The 16,098-nt window shown below is 42.8% G+C and overlaps 1 protein-coding gene across 1 annotated transcript in view; it reads left to right on the plus strand.

Annotated features, from left to right (window-relative positions):
• Nucleotides 1-16,098, plus strand: part of LOC106600425 (matrix metalloproteinase-16) — a 44,170-nt gene that overhangs the window by 18,090 nt on the left and 9,982 nt on the right. The window contains exon 6 of the mRNA XM_014191765.3: nt 6,851-7,012. Coding sequence (XP_014047240.1) covers nt 6,851-7,012 — 162 coding nt within the window. The remainder of the gene's footprint in view (nt 1-6,850; nt 7,013-16,098) is intronic.

Consider the following 16,098-nt stretch of genomic DNA (forward strand, 5'->3'; position numbering starts at 1 on the left):
AAACACAGGGCGTGGGGAGAACAGAGGATTTCCGTTTATTGCATTTTTACCACCAGCCAATGTGATTGTATCACACCAGAGAAGCTCTTCCCCGCCAGTTCAGTGTGAACGCTGAAGCTTCTTTTATATCCAGCATAGAAGAACAACCTTGCTTCTTTCCTGAATATACAGTTGAAGTCGGAAGTTTACATACACTTAGGTTGGAGACACTAAAACTCGTTTTTCCAAACACTCCACACATTTCTTGTTAACAAACTATAGTTTTGGCAAGTTGGTTAGGACATCTGCTTTGTGCTTGACACAAGTCATTTTTCCAACAATTGTTTACAGATGTGATGCTCGTCGAAATGAGTAGACCAAGGTGCAGCGTGTTGAGTGCTCATGATAAATATTTATTTAAACTCAGAACACTAAAGCAAAACAACAAATAACGGAAAACGAACGTCACGTTCTGCAGGCTTTACAAAGCTGTGCAAAAACAAGATCCCACAACTGAAAGTGTAAAAAAATAAAAAATAAAAGGGCTGCCTAAGTATGATTCCTAATCAGAGACAACAATAAACAGCTGCCTCTGATTAGGAACCATACTCTGCTCAACACAAAGAAATAGAAAACATAGAAATGAACATAGAAATACAAAATCTAGAATTCCCACCCGAATCACACCCTGGCCTAACCAAAATAGGGAAAATAAACGGCAATCTAAGGTCAGGGCGTGACAACAGACAGATTATTTCACTTATAGTTCATTGTATCACAATTCCAGTGGGTCAGAAGTTTACATACACTAAGTTGACTGTGCCTTTAAACAGCTTGGAAAATTCCAGAAAATTATGTCATGGCTTTAGAAGCTTCTGATAGGCTAATTGACATATTTTGAGTCAATTGGAGGAGTACCCGTGGATGTATTTCAAGGCCTACCTTCAAACTCAGTGCCTCTTTGCTTGACATCATGGGAAAATCAAAAGAAATAAGCCAAGACCTCAGAAAAACATTTGTAGACCTCCACAAGTCTGGTTCATCCTTGGGAGCAATTTCCAAATGCCTGAAGGTACCATGTTCATCTGTACAAACAATAGTACGCAAGTATACTGCTCAAAAAAATAAAGGAACACTTAAACAACACAATGTAACTCCAAGTCAATCACACTTCTGTGAAATCAAACTGTCCACTTAGGAAGCAACACTGATTGACAATACATTTCACATGCTGTTGTGCAAATGGAATAGACAAGAGGTGGAAATTATAGGCAATAAGCAAGACACCCCCAATAAAGGAGTGGTTCTGCAGGTGGAGACCACAGACCACTTCTCAGTTCCTATGCTTCCTGGCTGATGTTTTGGTCACTTTTGAATGCTGGCGGTGCTTTCACTCTAGTGGTAGCATGAGACGGAGTCTACAACCTACACAAGTGGCTCAGGTAGTGCAGCTCATCCTGGATGGCACATCAATGCGAGCTGTGGCAAGAAGGTTTGCTGTGTCTGTCAGCGTAGTGTCCAGAGCATGGAGGCGCTACCAGGAGACAGGCCAGTACATCAGGAGACGTGGAGGAGGCCGTAGGAGGGCAACAACCCAGCAGCAGGACCGCTACCACCGCCTTTGTGCAAGGAGGAGCACTGCCAGAGCCCTGCAAAATGACCTCCAGCAGGCCACAAATGAGCATGTGTCTCCTCAAACGGTCAGAAACAGACTCCATAAGGGTGGTATGAGGGCCCGACATCCACAGGTGGGGGTTGTGCTTACAGCCCAACACCGTGCAGGACGTTTGGCATTTGCCAGAGAACACCAAGATTGGCAAATTCGCCACTGGCGCCCTGTTCTCTTCACAGATGAAAGCAGGTTCACACTGAGCACGTGACAGACGTGACAGAGTCTGGAGACGCCGTGGAGAATGTTCTGCTGCCTGCAACATCCTCCAGCATGACTGGTTTGGCGGTGGGTCAGTCATGGTGTGGGGTGGCATTTCTTTGGGGGGGCCGCACAGCCCTCCATGTGCTCGCCAGAGGTAGCCTGACTGCCATTAGGTACCGAGATGAGACCATATGCTGGTGCGGTTGGCCCTGGGTTCCTCCTAATGCAAGACAATGCTAGACCTCATGTGGCTGGAGTGTGTCAGCAGTTCCTGCAAGAGGAAGGCATTGATGCTATGGACTGGCCCGCCCGTTCCCCAGACCTGAATCCAATTGAGCATATCTGGGACATCATGTCTCACTCCATCCACCAACACCACGTTGCACCACAGACTGTCCAGGAGTTGGCGGATGCTTTAGTCCAGATCTGGGAGGAGATCCTTCAGGAGACCATCCGCCACCTCATCAGGAGCATTCCCAGGCGTTGTAGGGAGGTCATACAGGCACGTGGAGGCCACACACACTACTGAGCCTCATTTTGACTTGTTTTAAGGACATTACATCAAAGTTGGATCAGCCTGTAGTGTGGTTTTCCACTTTAATTTTGAGTGTGACTCCAAATCCAGACCTCCATGGGTTGATAAATTGGATTTCCATTGATAATTTTCCGTGATTTTGTTGTCAGCACACTCAACTATGTAAAGAAAAAAGTATTTAATAAGATTATTTATTTCATTCAGATCTAGGATGTGTTGTTTAAGTGTTCTCTTTATTTTTTTGAGCAGTGTATAAACACCATGGGACCACACAGCCATCATATCGCTCAGGAAGGAGATGCGTTCTGTCTCTCAGAGATGAACGTACTTTGGTGCGAAAAGTGCAAATCAATCCCAGAACAACAGCAAAGGACCTTGTGAAGATGCTGGAGGAAACAGGTACAAAAGTATCTATATCTACAGTAAAATGAGTCCTATATTGATATAACCTGAAAGGCCGCTCAGCAAGGAAGAAGCCACTGCTCCAAAACCGCCATAAAAAAGCCAGACTACGGTTTGAAACTGCACATGGGGACAATGATCATACTTTTTGGAGAAATTTCCTCTAGTCTGATGAAACAAAAATAGAACTGTTTGGCCATAATGACCATCGTTATGTTTGGAGGAAAAAAGGGGAGGCTTGCAAGCCGAAGAACACCATCCCAATCGTGAAGCACGGGGGTGGCAGTATCATTTTGTGAGGGTGCTTTGCTGCAGGAGGGACTGGTGCACTTCACAAAATAGACATCATCATGAGGATGGAAAATTGTGGATATATTGAAGCAACATCTGAAGACATCAGTCAAGAAGTGAAAGCTTGGTCACAAATGGGTCTTCCAAATGGACATTGACCCCAAGAATACTTCCAAAGTTGTGGCAAAATGGCTTAAGGACAACAAAGTCAAGGTATTGGAGAGGCCATCAGAAAGCCCTGACCTCAATCCCATAGAACATTTGTGGGCAGAACTGGAAAAGCGTTTAATGCATTTAAATTAACAGGTGTACCTTGTTAAAAGTTAATTTGGAATTTCATTCCTTAATGCATTTAAGCCAATCAGTTGTGTTGTGACAAGGTAGTGTCACGTTGGCATAAATGGTCAGGAGACAGGCGCAGAAATGCATAATAGGGGTTTTTATTTCCCAAATTACAGCGTGCCGTGTAAAAACATGGGGACGCAGACCAAACAAACACATATAAAAAAAACACAGGGTTGAAACCCAAACAAAAGAGCGAGGAGTACCTCTAATAAATACACGGGACGAGACCCGAACACACGCAAGCGCACAATGATTATTACACGGGACGAGACCCTTAATCATCTACGCAATACAAGTGGCATAAAAGCCAAAACAACACAGCACAGGTGCTCACACGACCAACGAACATTGTAACAATAATCGACAGGACAATGGTGAACAAAGGGCACAATTATACAATACTAATCACTGGGAATAGGGACCAGGTGTGCGTCATGACAGTTCCGGAGGGATTCGTGACATGTATGGGTGGTGTACAGAAGATAGCCCTACTTGTTAAAACACCAAGTCCATATTATGGCAAGAACAGCTGAAATAATAAAGAGAAATGACAGTCCATCATTACTTTAAGACATGAAGGTCAGTCAATCCGGAAAATTTCAAGAACTTTGAACATTTCTTCAAGTGTAGTTGCAAAAACCATCAAGCGCTATGATGAAACTGGCTCTCATGAGGACCGCCACAGAAAAAGAAGACCCATAGTTACCTCTGCTGCAGAGGATAAGTTCATTAGAGTTACCAGCCTCAGAAATTGCAACCCAAATAAATGCTTCACAGAGTTCAAGTAACAGACACGTCTCCAGATCCACTGTTGAGAGACTGCGTGAATCAGGCCTTCATGGTCGAATTGCTGCAAAAACCCCATCGAAGAAGAAGAGAGGTGCCGCTCTAGCAGGTGGGGGAGGGGCCGTACTGTGAACGAGTGAAACAGGGAGCATGGACGGAGAGACGAGAGACAGCAACCAACTAACCAAGCCGACTCGCGCTATAGTAGACTAATAACTAGGTTATTTATCATCAAATGTGATTAAGTGGTACCTGTCTTGACTGCATCAAACCGGGAGAAGCTAGTTAAACCAGCTAACGTTAGCTAGCTTGGCTAATTGACGCTGCAGTTGATGCATTTTCTCATCCTACAGTTGCAAATAACAACTCCATTCAGAATATTAGCTAAATAGCAGGCTAGTTGTTGGCTTTTGGCGGTTGTAGCCTATCCTTCTCCTTTAACTTTTAATTCTGTCATATTAATTCCATCTTCCGTTGATTAGATAGCTCCTAACTTTTTCCACACGGAGGCTCAACGACTGTAGCCACTTGTAATGACTTGTGATTGGCCAACAACAACAACAAGCTACACGCGTCACTCTTGTGAAAAGCGTGAGCAACAGAATAAATTAGACCATTTCTCTCTCTCTCTCTACTGCAGCAGTAGGCCCTTCCGGACAAGTCAGTTAAAATTACACATACTCCAGACCTATGACTAGTAACGTGGAGTCAAGCATGTATATCTGTGGTGTGTGTGTTGTGTAACAGGACATGAATGTTCCAATGCCCTGGGCAGGGACACTCTTTTCTCTGTAAGCTGTGACTCCCTATAGACACATAATATGCCCTTCACGTTTCCCAGCCTCAATAGCCTCATTCTAACCTTGCCGTTCATAATAGAGTTGAATCCCCAGGTGAAAAACACGAAACCGTATGAATTATAGCCCTATAGACTATAGTAAATGTCAGCAGTGTGATTAACATGTTGATCCACTTCTGTAGAATTCAACTGGAAATGAGCCAGTTTCGTAGGTGTGTGTGTGTGTCGTAGCTAGCACAACGTTCTGAGAACCATATGTTTCTCAGAGCTTGGTGAGAGTTTGGTTGTCCTATGGTTATTTTGCCTGCAACGTTCCCACAAAGTTCTGAGAATGGTGCAGGATACCCAGCTTTTACTTTTCTTTTTCAGTTTCTCAGGTGGGAATTTCAATATTGTCAACATAATGTTTTCGACAGGTTTCCTCACGGTTCAATTTAAAGTCATGTTCTCAGAACGTTCAGAGAACGTTAAGAAACAACATTCTTCTGTGGAAATTTCAGTACTTCAGAAGAATGTTTTCTGCAGGTTTCCTCATAGTTCTATTTAATGTCATGTTCTCAGAACATTGAAAACTTTCCATAAAAACCACAAGAACATCAGTAGCGTTCAAGGAACTTTCTAACAATGTTATTTAAAACCATATGCACTGAGTGGACAAAATATTAGGAACACCCTCCTAATATTGAGCTGCATCCCCTTTTGCCCTCAGAACAGCCTCAATTATTCGGGGCATGGACTCTACAAGGTGTCGAAAGCATTCCACAGGGATGCTGGCCCATGTTGACTCCAATGCTTGTGTCAAGTTGGGTGGATATCCTTTGGGTGGTGGACCATTCTCGATACACACAGGAAACGGTTGAGTGTGAAAATCCCAGCAGTGTTGCAGTTCTTAACAAACTCAAACCGGTGCAGTGCGCCTGTTACCTACTACCATATCACGTTGAAATGCACTCAAATCCTTTGTCTTTCCCATTCACCCTCTGAATGGCACACATACACAATCCCTGTCTCAATTGTCTCAAGGCTTAAAAAAGCTTCTTTAAACTGTCTATTCCCCTTCAGTTTTTCCCCTTAAACTGTCTACTTCCCTTCAGTGCTCAGTTTGCACCGGGGCCTCCGACTCCTCTTTCTATTCTGGTTAGAGCCAGTTTGCACTGTGCTGTGAAGGAAGTAGTACACAGCGTTGTACGAGATCTTCAGTTTCTTGGCAATTTCTTGCATGGAATAGCCTTCAATTCTCAGAACAAGAATAGACTGATGCGTTTCAGAAGAAAGTCTTTGTTTCTGGCCATTTTGAGCCTGTAATCGAACCCCAAAATGCTGATGCTCCAGATACTCAATTAGTCTAAAGAAGGACAGTTTTATTGCTTCTTACATCAGGACAACAGTTTTCAGCTGTGCTAACATAATTGCAAAAGGGTTTTCTAATGATCAATTAGCCTTTCAAAATGATAAACTTGGATTAGCTAACACAACGTGCCATTGGAACACAGGAGTGATGGTTGCTGATAATGGGCCTCTGTACGCCTATGTAGATATTCCATAAAAAAATCTGCCGTTTCCAGCTACAATAGTCATTTAAAACATTAACAATATCTACACTGTATTTCTGATCAAGTTGATGTTATTTTAATGGACAAAAAAAAGGCTTTTCTTTCAAAAACAAGGACATTTCTAAGTGACCCCAAACTTTTGAACGGTAGTATACATTCCCACAACTTCCAAGGAACCAAATGTGCTAGCTGGGGTCTGTGTGTGTGCATGTGTGCATGTGTGTGTGCAGTCACACTGCGTGTGTGTTTGTGTAATTCTAATCCCTAGTCTTTCTCTCCCTTCCCAGGTAATGACCTGTTCCTGGTGGCAGTCCATGAGCTGGGCCACGCCCTGGGTCTGGAACACTCCAATGATCCCACAGCCATCATGGCTCCATTCTACCAGTACATGGACACAGAGAACTTCAAACTTCCTCATGACGACCTTCAGGGCATCCAGAAAATCTATGGTACTGTACCAACAGGTAACTGCCAAAATATAGGAAACACCAACATAAAGTGTCTTAATAGGGAGTTGGGCCAACCACCACGAGCCCCCAGAACAGCTTCAATGCACCTTTGCGTAGATTCTACAAGTGTCTGAAACTCTACTGGAGGAATGCGACACGATTCTTCCACGAGAAATTCCATAATTCAGTGTTTTGTTGATGGTGGTGGAAAACTTAACGTTATGACTATAACTACTGTTCCCTGAATGAGGGCAACAAGGTACACCATATTATGGGGAGTCACACTCTTGCGACTTCGGTTGAAGGATCTACAATCACGTCTTCCCCAGGTGATAAGCATGAGGCTCGGATTCACTCCTTCAATTTAATACCACTCTGAACCAAGCCCAGGAATGGATGGTGCGTTTCCCTCCTTCAGGGAACAGTAGTTATAGTCATAACGTTACATTCCCTTTCAGTCAGTCAACTTCGGTACAACATACAATGGGGAAATATAATCAGGGCCCAAGCCGACCCCAAACGGATAGTAAAATGAAGCGGCCCATGGCAAACCACCCAGACCTGATCTCGCCAGATGCGGCAGTCTGGGTATTGCGCACACAACGTGCTGGCTAGTGACTTTCCCCTGTCCCAGCCGTAAGTACACTGTGTACTATACTGGGAACAGTGACATCCAAGCAATAAAACCTCACAAAAGTGTGTGGTGATGCCCAACTCGCCGCAGCACAAATATCTTCTATAGTCAACCCTTTAAACAACGCCCAAGATGCCACCAGACTCCTGGTGGAGTGGACATGTACACCGCTAGGTAACCCTTGCCCCATGCTGCTATATGCCAGTGAGAAAGCCTCCACAATTCAATGGGAGAAATGCTGCATAGAGAGCGCCCTGCCGCGAGCTGGATTAGCAAAACAGACAAAAAGTTGGTCACATAACCAGATGTCCTGTGTCCGTTCAATGTACGTGCATAAAGCTCACAAAGGGGCACAGGGCATGTAACCTCTGATTGTCTTCAGAAGCAAAAATAGGACACAAAAAGGGAAATGGCTCAAAAGCTAAGTACCTGTAGGACATAGCCATGACTTTTGGAGTGAAGGCCGCATTTGGATGCAATGTCACATTAGAGCTGAATACAGGAAGGATGTACGGATAACGCGTGGAGGTCCCCAACATGTTTAGCTGAGGCCAAAGGGAGGTTTTGTAGGAGATGATCTTCAGATTCACCGAATCCAGAGGCTCAGTGCCTCCAAAACCAGTGCCAAGTCCCAATTCCTATAAATTCTGGGATTATGTCCTCCATTCTTTTGGCAATTATTGATGCATACCGTTTATAATCCATGTTAAGAATTGCGATATGTCTATAGGAACTGTATTCCTTCTTATCTTGACCCACTTTTGGAATTACAGATATGATGGCTTCTCTCCATAGTGGTAGATCTCCTTCTCGTAGATTCCAGTTAAAAGAGGCCTGAAGTAGAGGTGTTAGTTGTTCTCTGAAGGCTTTGAACCAGTCATGCCATCAGTGCCTGGAGATCTTTTTGCTTTCAGATTAAATATTGCATTATTCATTTCTTCAGTAGTTATTTCTGAAGTAAGTCTATAATTTTGCTCTGTCCCAATTGAAGGGAGATCAAGTGAGTTCAAAAAACGCTCTGTTGTCTGTGCATCTGCCTTCTCTGGTTGCTTGCACAGATTTGTATAGTATGATTCAAATGCATTCTGTATTTCATCCAATTTGCATGTAATCTGCTTTGTTTTGCGGTCTTTTATTTAGAAAATTGTATTCTGTGCTTGTTGTTTTCTGAGTCCCCGTGCTAGTAATTTTGTTGCTTTGAGTCTGCTTCATAATATCGTTCTTTCAGGAACCTAAGCTTTTTCTCTACTTCTTCAATATAAATCTGGTCAATTTCCTGTTTTACCTTTTGAATCTCTCGTAAAATAAGAGGGTCTTTGTATTGACTATGAGATCGTTCTAAGCTTCCTAATGTTTCCTGTAATTTCAGCAGTTTCTGTGCATTAATCTTTTTCTTGAGAGATGATGTGGCTATGATCTTCCCTCTATTACCCAGCTTAGTGTATCCCACAATGTTGCAGGGGATACTTCCCAGTTATCCTTATTCTCCAGATAGACATTCAATTCTGTCTTTATTGACTCCTTAAATGCTGGATCATTCAGCATGCGTGTATTAAGCCTCCATAGAGTATTTCTTGGTTTGCTATCAAGATGTCGAGTTAGGTCAACTCCATTATGATCTAATAAGTCGTTCTGCCTGATCCTACAATCCTTAAGCCTGTGTCTATCTGCACTGTACATGAAAAAGTAGTCTAACCTGGAGTATTCAGTGTGGCGGCTGAGTAAAAAATGCATTCCCTATCTGACATATGGAAGTAGCGTCAAACATCAAACAGTCCTAAATCCTGTAATATCCTATTGATCTTTTTAGCAACCAAGCTCGTTTTCCGATTTTGATTTGTACTGTCCAATTCTGAGATTAAAATCATGTTAAAATCCCCTCCACTGATAAGCGTGCCAGAGGTTTCTGTGGCAGTTAAATCAAACACATTCCTAAAGAACACCATGTCATTCCCCGGTGGCGCGTAAACATTAAATGATGTAACTTCCTTGTGATCCAGTTTATGTTTAACAAAGATAAATCTACCCTCCTTTCCTTTTATTTCTGATATAAGCTCAAAATTAACTGAATTTGGGATCAAAATTGCAATGCCCCTTCTACTCGTTTTAATAAGAGGAGAAAATGGTATTCTTATATCCCATAATCTTGAGTTCTCGTGATCAGGACAGGATAAGTGAGTTTCCTGACAGAATAATATGTCAACTCTCTCCCGTTTCATCTTTGCTATTACCTCACTTCTCTTGATGGCACTCCCCAATCTGTTTACACTGAAATTTATGACCTTAAATTCCCGATGGTGCATCGATATAAACCAAAAAAATCTGTGCACCATAACAGCCTGCTTAGCATCAACCTAAAAAAGACAGAAAAAACAAGAACAATAAAAAAGTAAATTCAAGTGGGGAAAGACTTTGCAATGTCAGAGGACTGAGGGGGATGAGCCTGACTGTTGGAGGGGCCCTTCACTCAAATGTCAAAATGCGTGACGCAAACAAAACCTTGTAGTGACTTTCATTAATCTGATGACTGTTATTTATTTAATCCGCTAACTATTAATTAGCTAAATAACGTTAGCCTGCCTAGCTACTTCTGAAGGAAAATGTTTTATTTCTGCAATTTCCAAAAGCTAACCAAACAAAAACATCATTAATTTTACGAGACGTGTTTGTGCCGTCATGTGCATTAGTATTAAATTAATCAGGTAACAAATGAACTCATTAGGAATTTGGGGCACCACGGAAGAAGTTGTTTAATGAGATACCATCTCCTGAATGAAACTCTAAATTATATATAAGTTATATACTGATAAGTCACTTATTAACCATTACCTCATATCAGTCTCATTCTGAACAGTCGTAACATTCTTGGATCTGCAAGAACCCCAGCCTTGCTGATTATTCAGTATAACACATTGGTTTAATAATTTATTTACTAACTAAATAATAACACAGAATACACATACACACTTGCATAAGACAAAAGTCCCTAGTGGACTGACAAGATATGACGGCTTGTTACAACATAACATTAGGGGGGGAGAGAGACAAAGGGAAAGAGACACTTTTGTAAACTACACTCACAGTAACCATTTACTTTGCACACGAACCACCGCCCGTTGGGAGTAAGAAATTAATGTATTTACGAGTTTGAATGCCGTCATTCGTCATCTATCTCTATTGAAACCAACCCTTCTTGAAAGGGGGTTTTTGTTGGCCTTTCCTGTCGGCCACTTGTACACACTGATTGTCCACCAGAGGTCACAATGTCCTTCTTCCATTAACTTTTCCTACTTTCCCCTTTTAGTGTAAGTTACTATAATACTCAGAGTAAATACTTGAATTTATGGGGAAAATACCCAACCGATGTGCAGTACGGAAAATCAAGCAGCCATTTCCTAAATTGTGTCACCAGAAGCCCAGAGAAGGAAAACGTTTAATTTAACTCAAATACAGGAAACAACAGTTTTAACACCCGTGAACAGTGTGGAACTCACTTGAAAAAAAAAATGTGTTTGTGCCAAGGTTTGCCTAAAGCCCAGCCCACTCTGGGTTCAAGGGCTCCGGCTATCAGTGGCTGCATTCAAAACACTTAACAGACACACACTCTCCCCTCAGCCCTCAAATTAAGTGGACACTTCTAATGACATATCATGACGTCTGACGAGTATACACTTGCAGGGCAAGGGGCGTGGGAGGAAGGAATGATTTTTAAATGGACCGCCCTTGCCCGAAAATTCGTCACTCATTCATCCCGCGATGATTGTGTTTTCAGCCACTGGTAGCTTGTGGGTGCTTTATATTTGCTACCGTCAATTATGATTGTATTTCTACTTACATTAAAAGTATAATTATTAATATACACCTACTGTATGATGGCTAGCAAATTAATTAGCTAAATAACGTTAGCCTGCCTAGCTACTTCTGAAGAAGGAACATTTTTTATTTCTGGAATTTCCAAAAGCTACCCAAACAAAAACATAAATTTTACGAGACGTGTTTGTGCCGTCATGTGCATTAGTAGCACCATTTCTAACTTATTTACATTCGTTTTTACTTACACACAAGGTTTGGTGGACTTTTCTTAGTGGATGTACAATCATCGCGAATTGAATTATGGGGCATTTCAGCACCGACGTGAACATAAATGTACACTCTCAAACTCCATTAAAATCGAGGGCGGAGGGGCATTCATTGCAAACTTCCCTTGCTTGGCTAATCATTTGGACCGATGACAAATATGGCTGCGGGGATTCTCCCAAGGGCATAAGGCGAGGGTAAGTGGACGAGTATGTGTCTTGAAATGCAGCCAGTGATGTACCCCGATTGTCCGTGCCACAATGAGCCTCACTCGGTTTAGGCGGTAAAATGTGTTCCAGTAACCTGCTGGCACCCAGAGCTGGACTGGACACATTAAAAATAGACCCAGGGAAAAAACGTTATCATGGAGGTTATCCTACCAACCAGTGATAGGTACTGGTGACAAAGCTCCTTGTAACATCGTTGGAAATGGGAAGACAGCTCTAACAAACTAACCCCTTTTGTTGTAGCAGACAGGGGCGATTTGTAATTTAATCTTATTCCCAGGAATGAAAAGCATTGAGCTGGAGACAGACAGCTCATTTGGGGGCTCATTCATATTAACCACAGAGACTGCATGTGGTATAATAGCGTTGTCATGTCCAACCCTTCTGGTTCCCTCGACTCCCCTACCAGCAACTAATTGCCTATAGAGCCCATAACCTGTATCACTAGACACCTTAAAGGGACTAGTGAGCTACAGGCAGGAATCAGCAATGGATCCCACCTATGGGGGAGGGACACCCCCTTGCGGACAGTGACCCAACTTGTCACTCTCAACCTGGGGACACTGATATACCCCTTGAACCCTGTGAACAACGTGGAACATGGGGTAACAGAGGGAGCAGCTTTAAACATGGCCAAGTTTCCAACATACGTTGTGCTTCCATGAGACTGTATAGCCTGCATGAAGCCCGGCCCCTTTACTGGCACAGGGGTCTCTGGCAATGGCTGACATAGTAACCGTTTTAGCTAAAGTAGGGGCACTGTTTTCACAGACCCATGCCAAAGCCCCTCGCTCCGGGCGTTACCCCAGCCAAGTGCCCGGCGGGCTGCTTCTTCATCAGAGGTGCACACAAACTCCATTTCTTTCACTCCCTCCAACTCCAGGAACTGAAAATAGGAAGAAGGTTGCCATAACGCCAGTGGAAAGCTAGTCAGTTTTACTCGCCATAGGTTAAGTAGGCTAGCCAATGTTAGCCAGGAGGCTTTTTAGCATAAGCTAGTGTCGTGTCTCTATTATCCTTAATGTGATGACAGGCTATTTTCAAATCAATTACCTAACGTTTAATTATTTGATTAAATTAATCAGGCAATAACTAACTCATTAGGAATCCGGGGCACCACGGAAGCATTAGTTTATATGGAGCGGCTATCTCCTAAATCCACTCTTAAAGATCTGACGATCTTTTATATCAATAGCAGTCCATCATTAATTATTCTTTACCTTCTATCAGTCTCATCGGAACATCTTAAAAATTCTGCACGAACCCTAGCATAAATTATGAATCAGCGTTATACAAATTGGCTTAATTATTTATTTACTAACTAATCAAATCACATAAATACATAACAAACAAACAGTAGATATTATACATTGGGTTGCTACATGATACAAAGAAAAGACTCCCTAGCTGGCAAAGCCAATATGATGGCTTGGTAGACAAAAGAAAGGGGGTGTGGACCGATAAAGAGCGGGAAACTCATAGAGGATTACTACACTCATAGACATTGCTAATACTTTACATGAACGACCACTCATTCAAAAAGAAAATGCAATTCATATACGCCCGTATGTCGTTGTCTTCTCTGTTGGAATCTGGTCCGTCTGCTGGAGAGTTCATCAGAGTCTCTCTGGTTGCGTTTCCCCGAAGATCAAAGTATTTCGTTATTGTTAGAATGGATACTTCAGAATACCATTCGGAGAAATGCCATAGAATAGATGTTTCGGCGGTTGTCTGTATTCTCATCCTAGGTTTACGTAATTTCTAGCTGCAGACTAGTAATTCATGTTGTCTAGAATTTCTCACTTATTCAGTAGAGATTGATAGTCTCAGAGTTTAACCATTTCCAGCCGTGTAGCCAATGCTCCACGTGGTATAGTCTTGTCCTTTGGTAGAGTTGTAGTTTAAACCACTTCACATACCAGCATCACACGGCATGTTTTGGTCTTAGAAATTCAACCATTTGCAACCTTAGCTTACATCGGGGTTTACGTGGTCTGATGTGAATTTCATCAGGAGTGGGTTTTATATGTTTCAGACAGCTGGGAAATGTACACTTTATGAGATACCGTTCAGTAGAAAAGGGCCATGATGCCTAATGTGATGTCTGGGCTCACAGGAGTGTGGCCACTGACTAGTTAATCTTTTTATGAAAATCCATACTCTCATTTAGAAGGTTAATATCACATTACATCTTTTCACAAATAGTTTCATTTTTAATCACATCCTTTTCACAATATTTAGATGTAAACCTGACAGCTGGGAAATATACACTTTAAGAGAACGTTATGTGTGTTTCCTGTCCTTCATGAGATCACCAAATGAAACACACTCATCATAACTGTCCCTTAAGTGTCCATGGACCATTCCCACATTCTCAAAAGTAGAAATAGTTTAATTCTCCCATTTTGGGGATTTAGGAGTTTGGCAAAGTGAAGTCCTTTGTTCTCTCTCTGTGCTCTCTCCCTCTCTTTCTGCATGACCAGGGGGAGAGAGCCTCTGCCAAGAATTTATGGCCTGAGATAACAAAACCTGGGTTTAGGAGAGAGAGTGGGGGGGGGGGGCACGATCCACACCCAGAAAGGGCCACGTCATGACACTAGGCTAGCCTCTTTGACCGCAGCACGGTCCGTTTTAGAATAACCAAGCGACTTAATGATACATATACCAAACAAGAGAGCTACTCCAGAAACTCCACTGTGGGGAGGCAGGAATAGCTAGTATTAGCTTGCTTGCCTTAGTGAGTTAGCCAACCTGGCTAGCGCGTTATGCAGCGCTTGTTTAGCTAGCCCGGTCTCGAAAGTCCACATAGGAATGGATCACTGAGGTTGGACTGGACCCTTCATCAACAAGTCTGGGAAGAGAGGCAAGCAGTGCTTGACTGAGACAAACACAGGCGGTGGGAGGTACCCACCGAACCAGGATGCCCCTTCTCTCCGAGTAGCCTCCCGTAACCGATGACAGAGTGCACAGACGAGATGGGCACAGGCAGCCACCACATACCCCACGCCCAGGCAGACCACCCAATCCATCTCCGCTTCCAGCATTCGGGAAAGGAAAGTCACCATCAGTAATTCCAAGCTTCCTCAAGAAGGCTACACGTCTTTCCAGGGAGTTTGTACACAGTACGTGGCAATGCGTCCCCAAACTGGTTTGATTGAGGGCCACCTGAGCGTGTTCCAAGCCGTGGCAAACTACACATAGATCATGAGTATCTTTCAGAGAAATGCTATAACCTCATGACTGGGGGCATGATCTCAACCCCAAACCTGGCTTAGGCATCATTGTCTCAGTCGTTTTGTTGGCCATCTTACTCATTGCACCAGCAAACTGAAGAATAACTAATAACTCAAAACTTTGTTTGTGATTAGAAAACTTATGAGAACTAGTACAGCGTACAGGAAGTGATCTCACTCTATCACTATGGGACAGTTTAGTTAGCGCAACGTAAGACGGTCTCCTTTTCCAATTGTTTGTTTTAGTAGCGTGAATCGTTCCTGTTTTTACATTTTAGTCGTTTAGCAAACGCTCTTATCCAGAGCGACTTACAGTAGTGAAAGCAAGATACATTTTCATCCTGGTCCCCCGTGGGAATCAAACCATGCTCTACCAACTGAGCCACACGGGACTACACGTGGTGAAGAGTGGAGTAATTGAAAGAATCCGAGCCTCACACTGGGCTTCTAGCGAGGCGTGGATTTCATTTGCCTTATCAGGCATGATTGTAGATCCTTCAACTAGAGTGTGACTACCCATAGTAGGTTGTACTGAAGTTAACTGACTGAAAGGGAACCCTCCAGAATCTCCCACAAGTGTTCAATTGGGTTGAGATCTTATGACTAACACGCACGCACACACACACACACCCTTTAAACCCTCCTATGCTCCTTTGAGACCTCTCTTTCAAAGTCACTGAGATCCTTTCTTCTTGCCATGGTTGCCAAAATAATGAGTAACTGGGCATTTTTATACATGACCCTAAGCATGATGGGATGTTAATTTCTTAATTACCTCAGGAACCACTCCTGTGTGGAAGCACCTGCTTTCAATATACCTTGTATCCTTCATTTACTCAAGTGTTTCCTTTATTTGGGCATTTACCTGTATCTATGGTACTGCATTTAATTTCCAACATAATATTATATTATAGT

The sequence above is a fragment of the Salmo salar genome, chromosome 03 (genome assembly GCF_965601325.2).
Source record: "Salmo salar chromosome 03, fSalSal1, whole genome shotgun sequence".
Taxonomy (NCBI): Eukaryota; Metazoa; Chordata; class Actinopteri; order Salmoniformes; family Salmonidae; genus Salmo; species Salmo salar.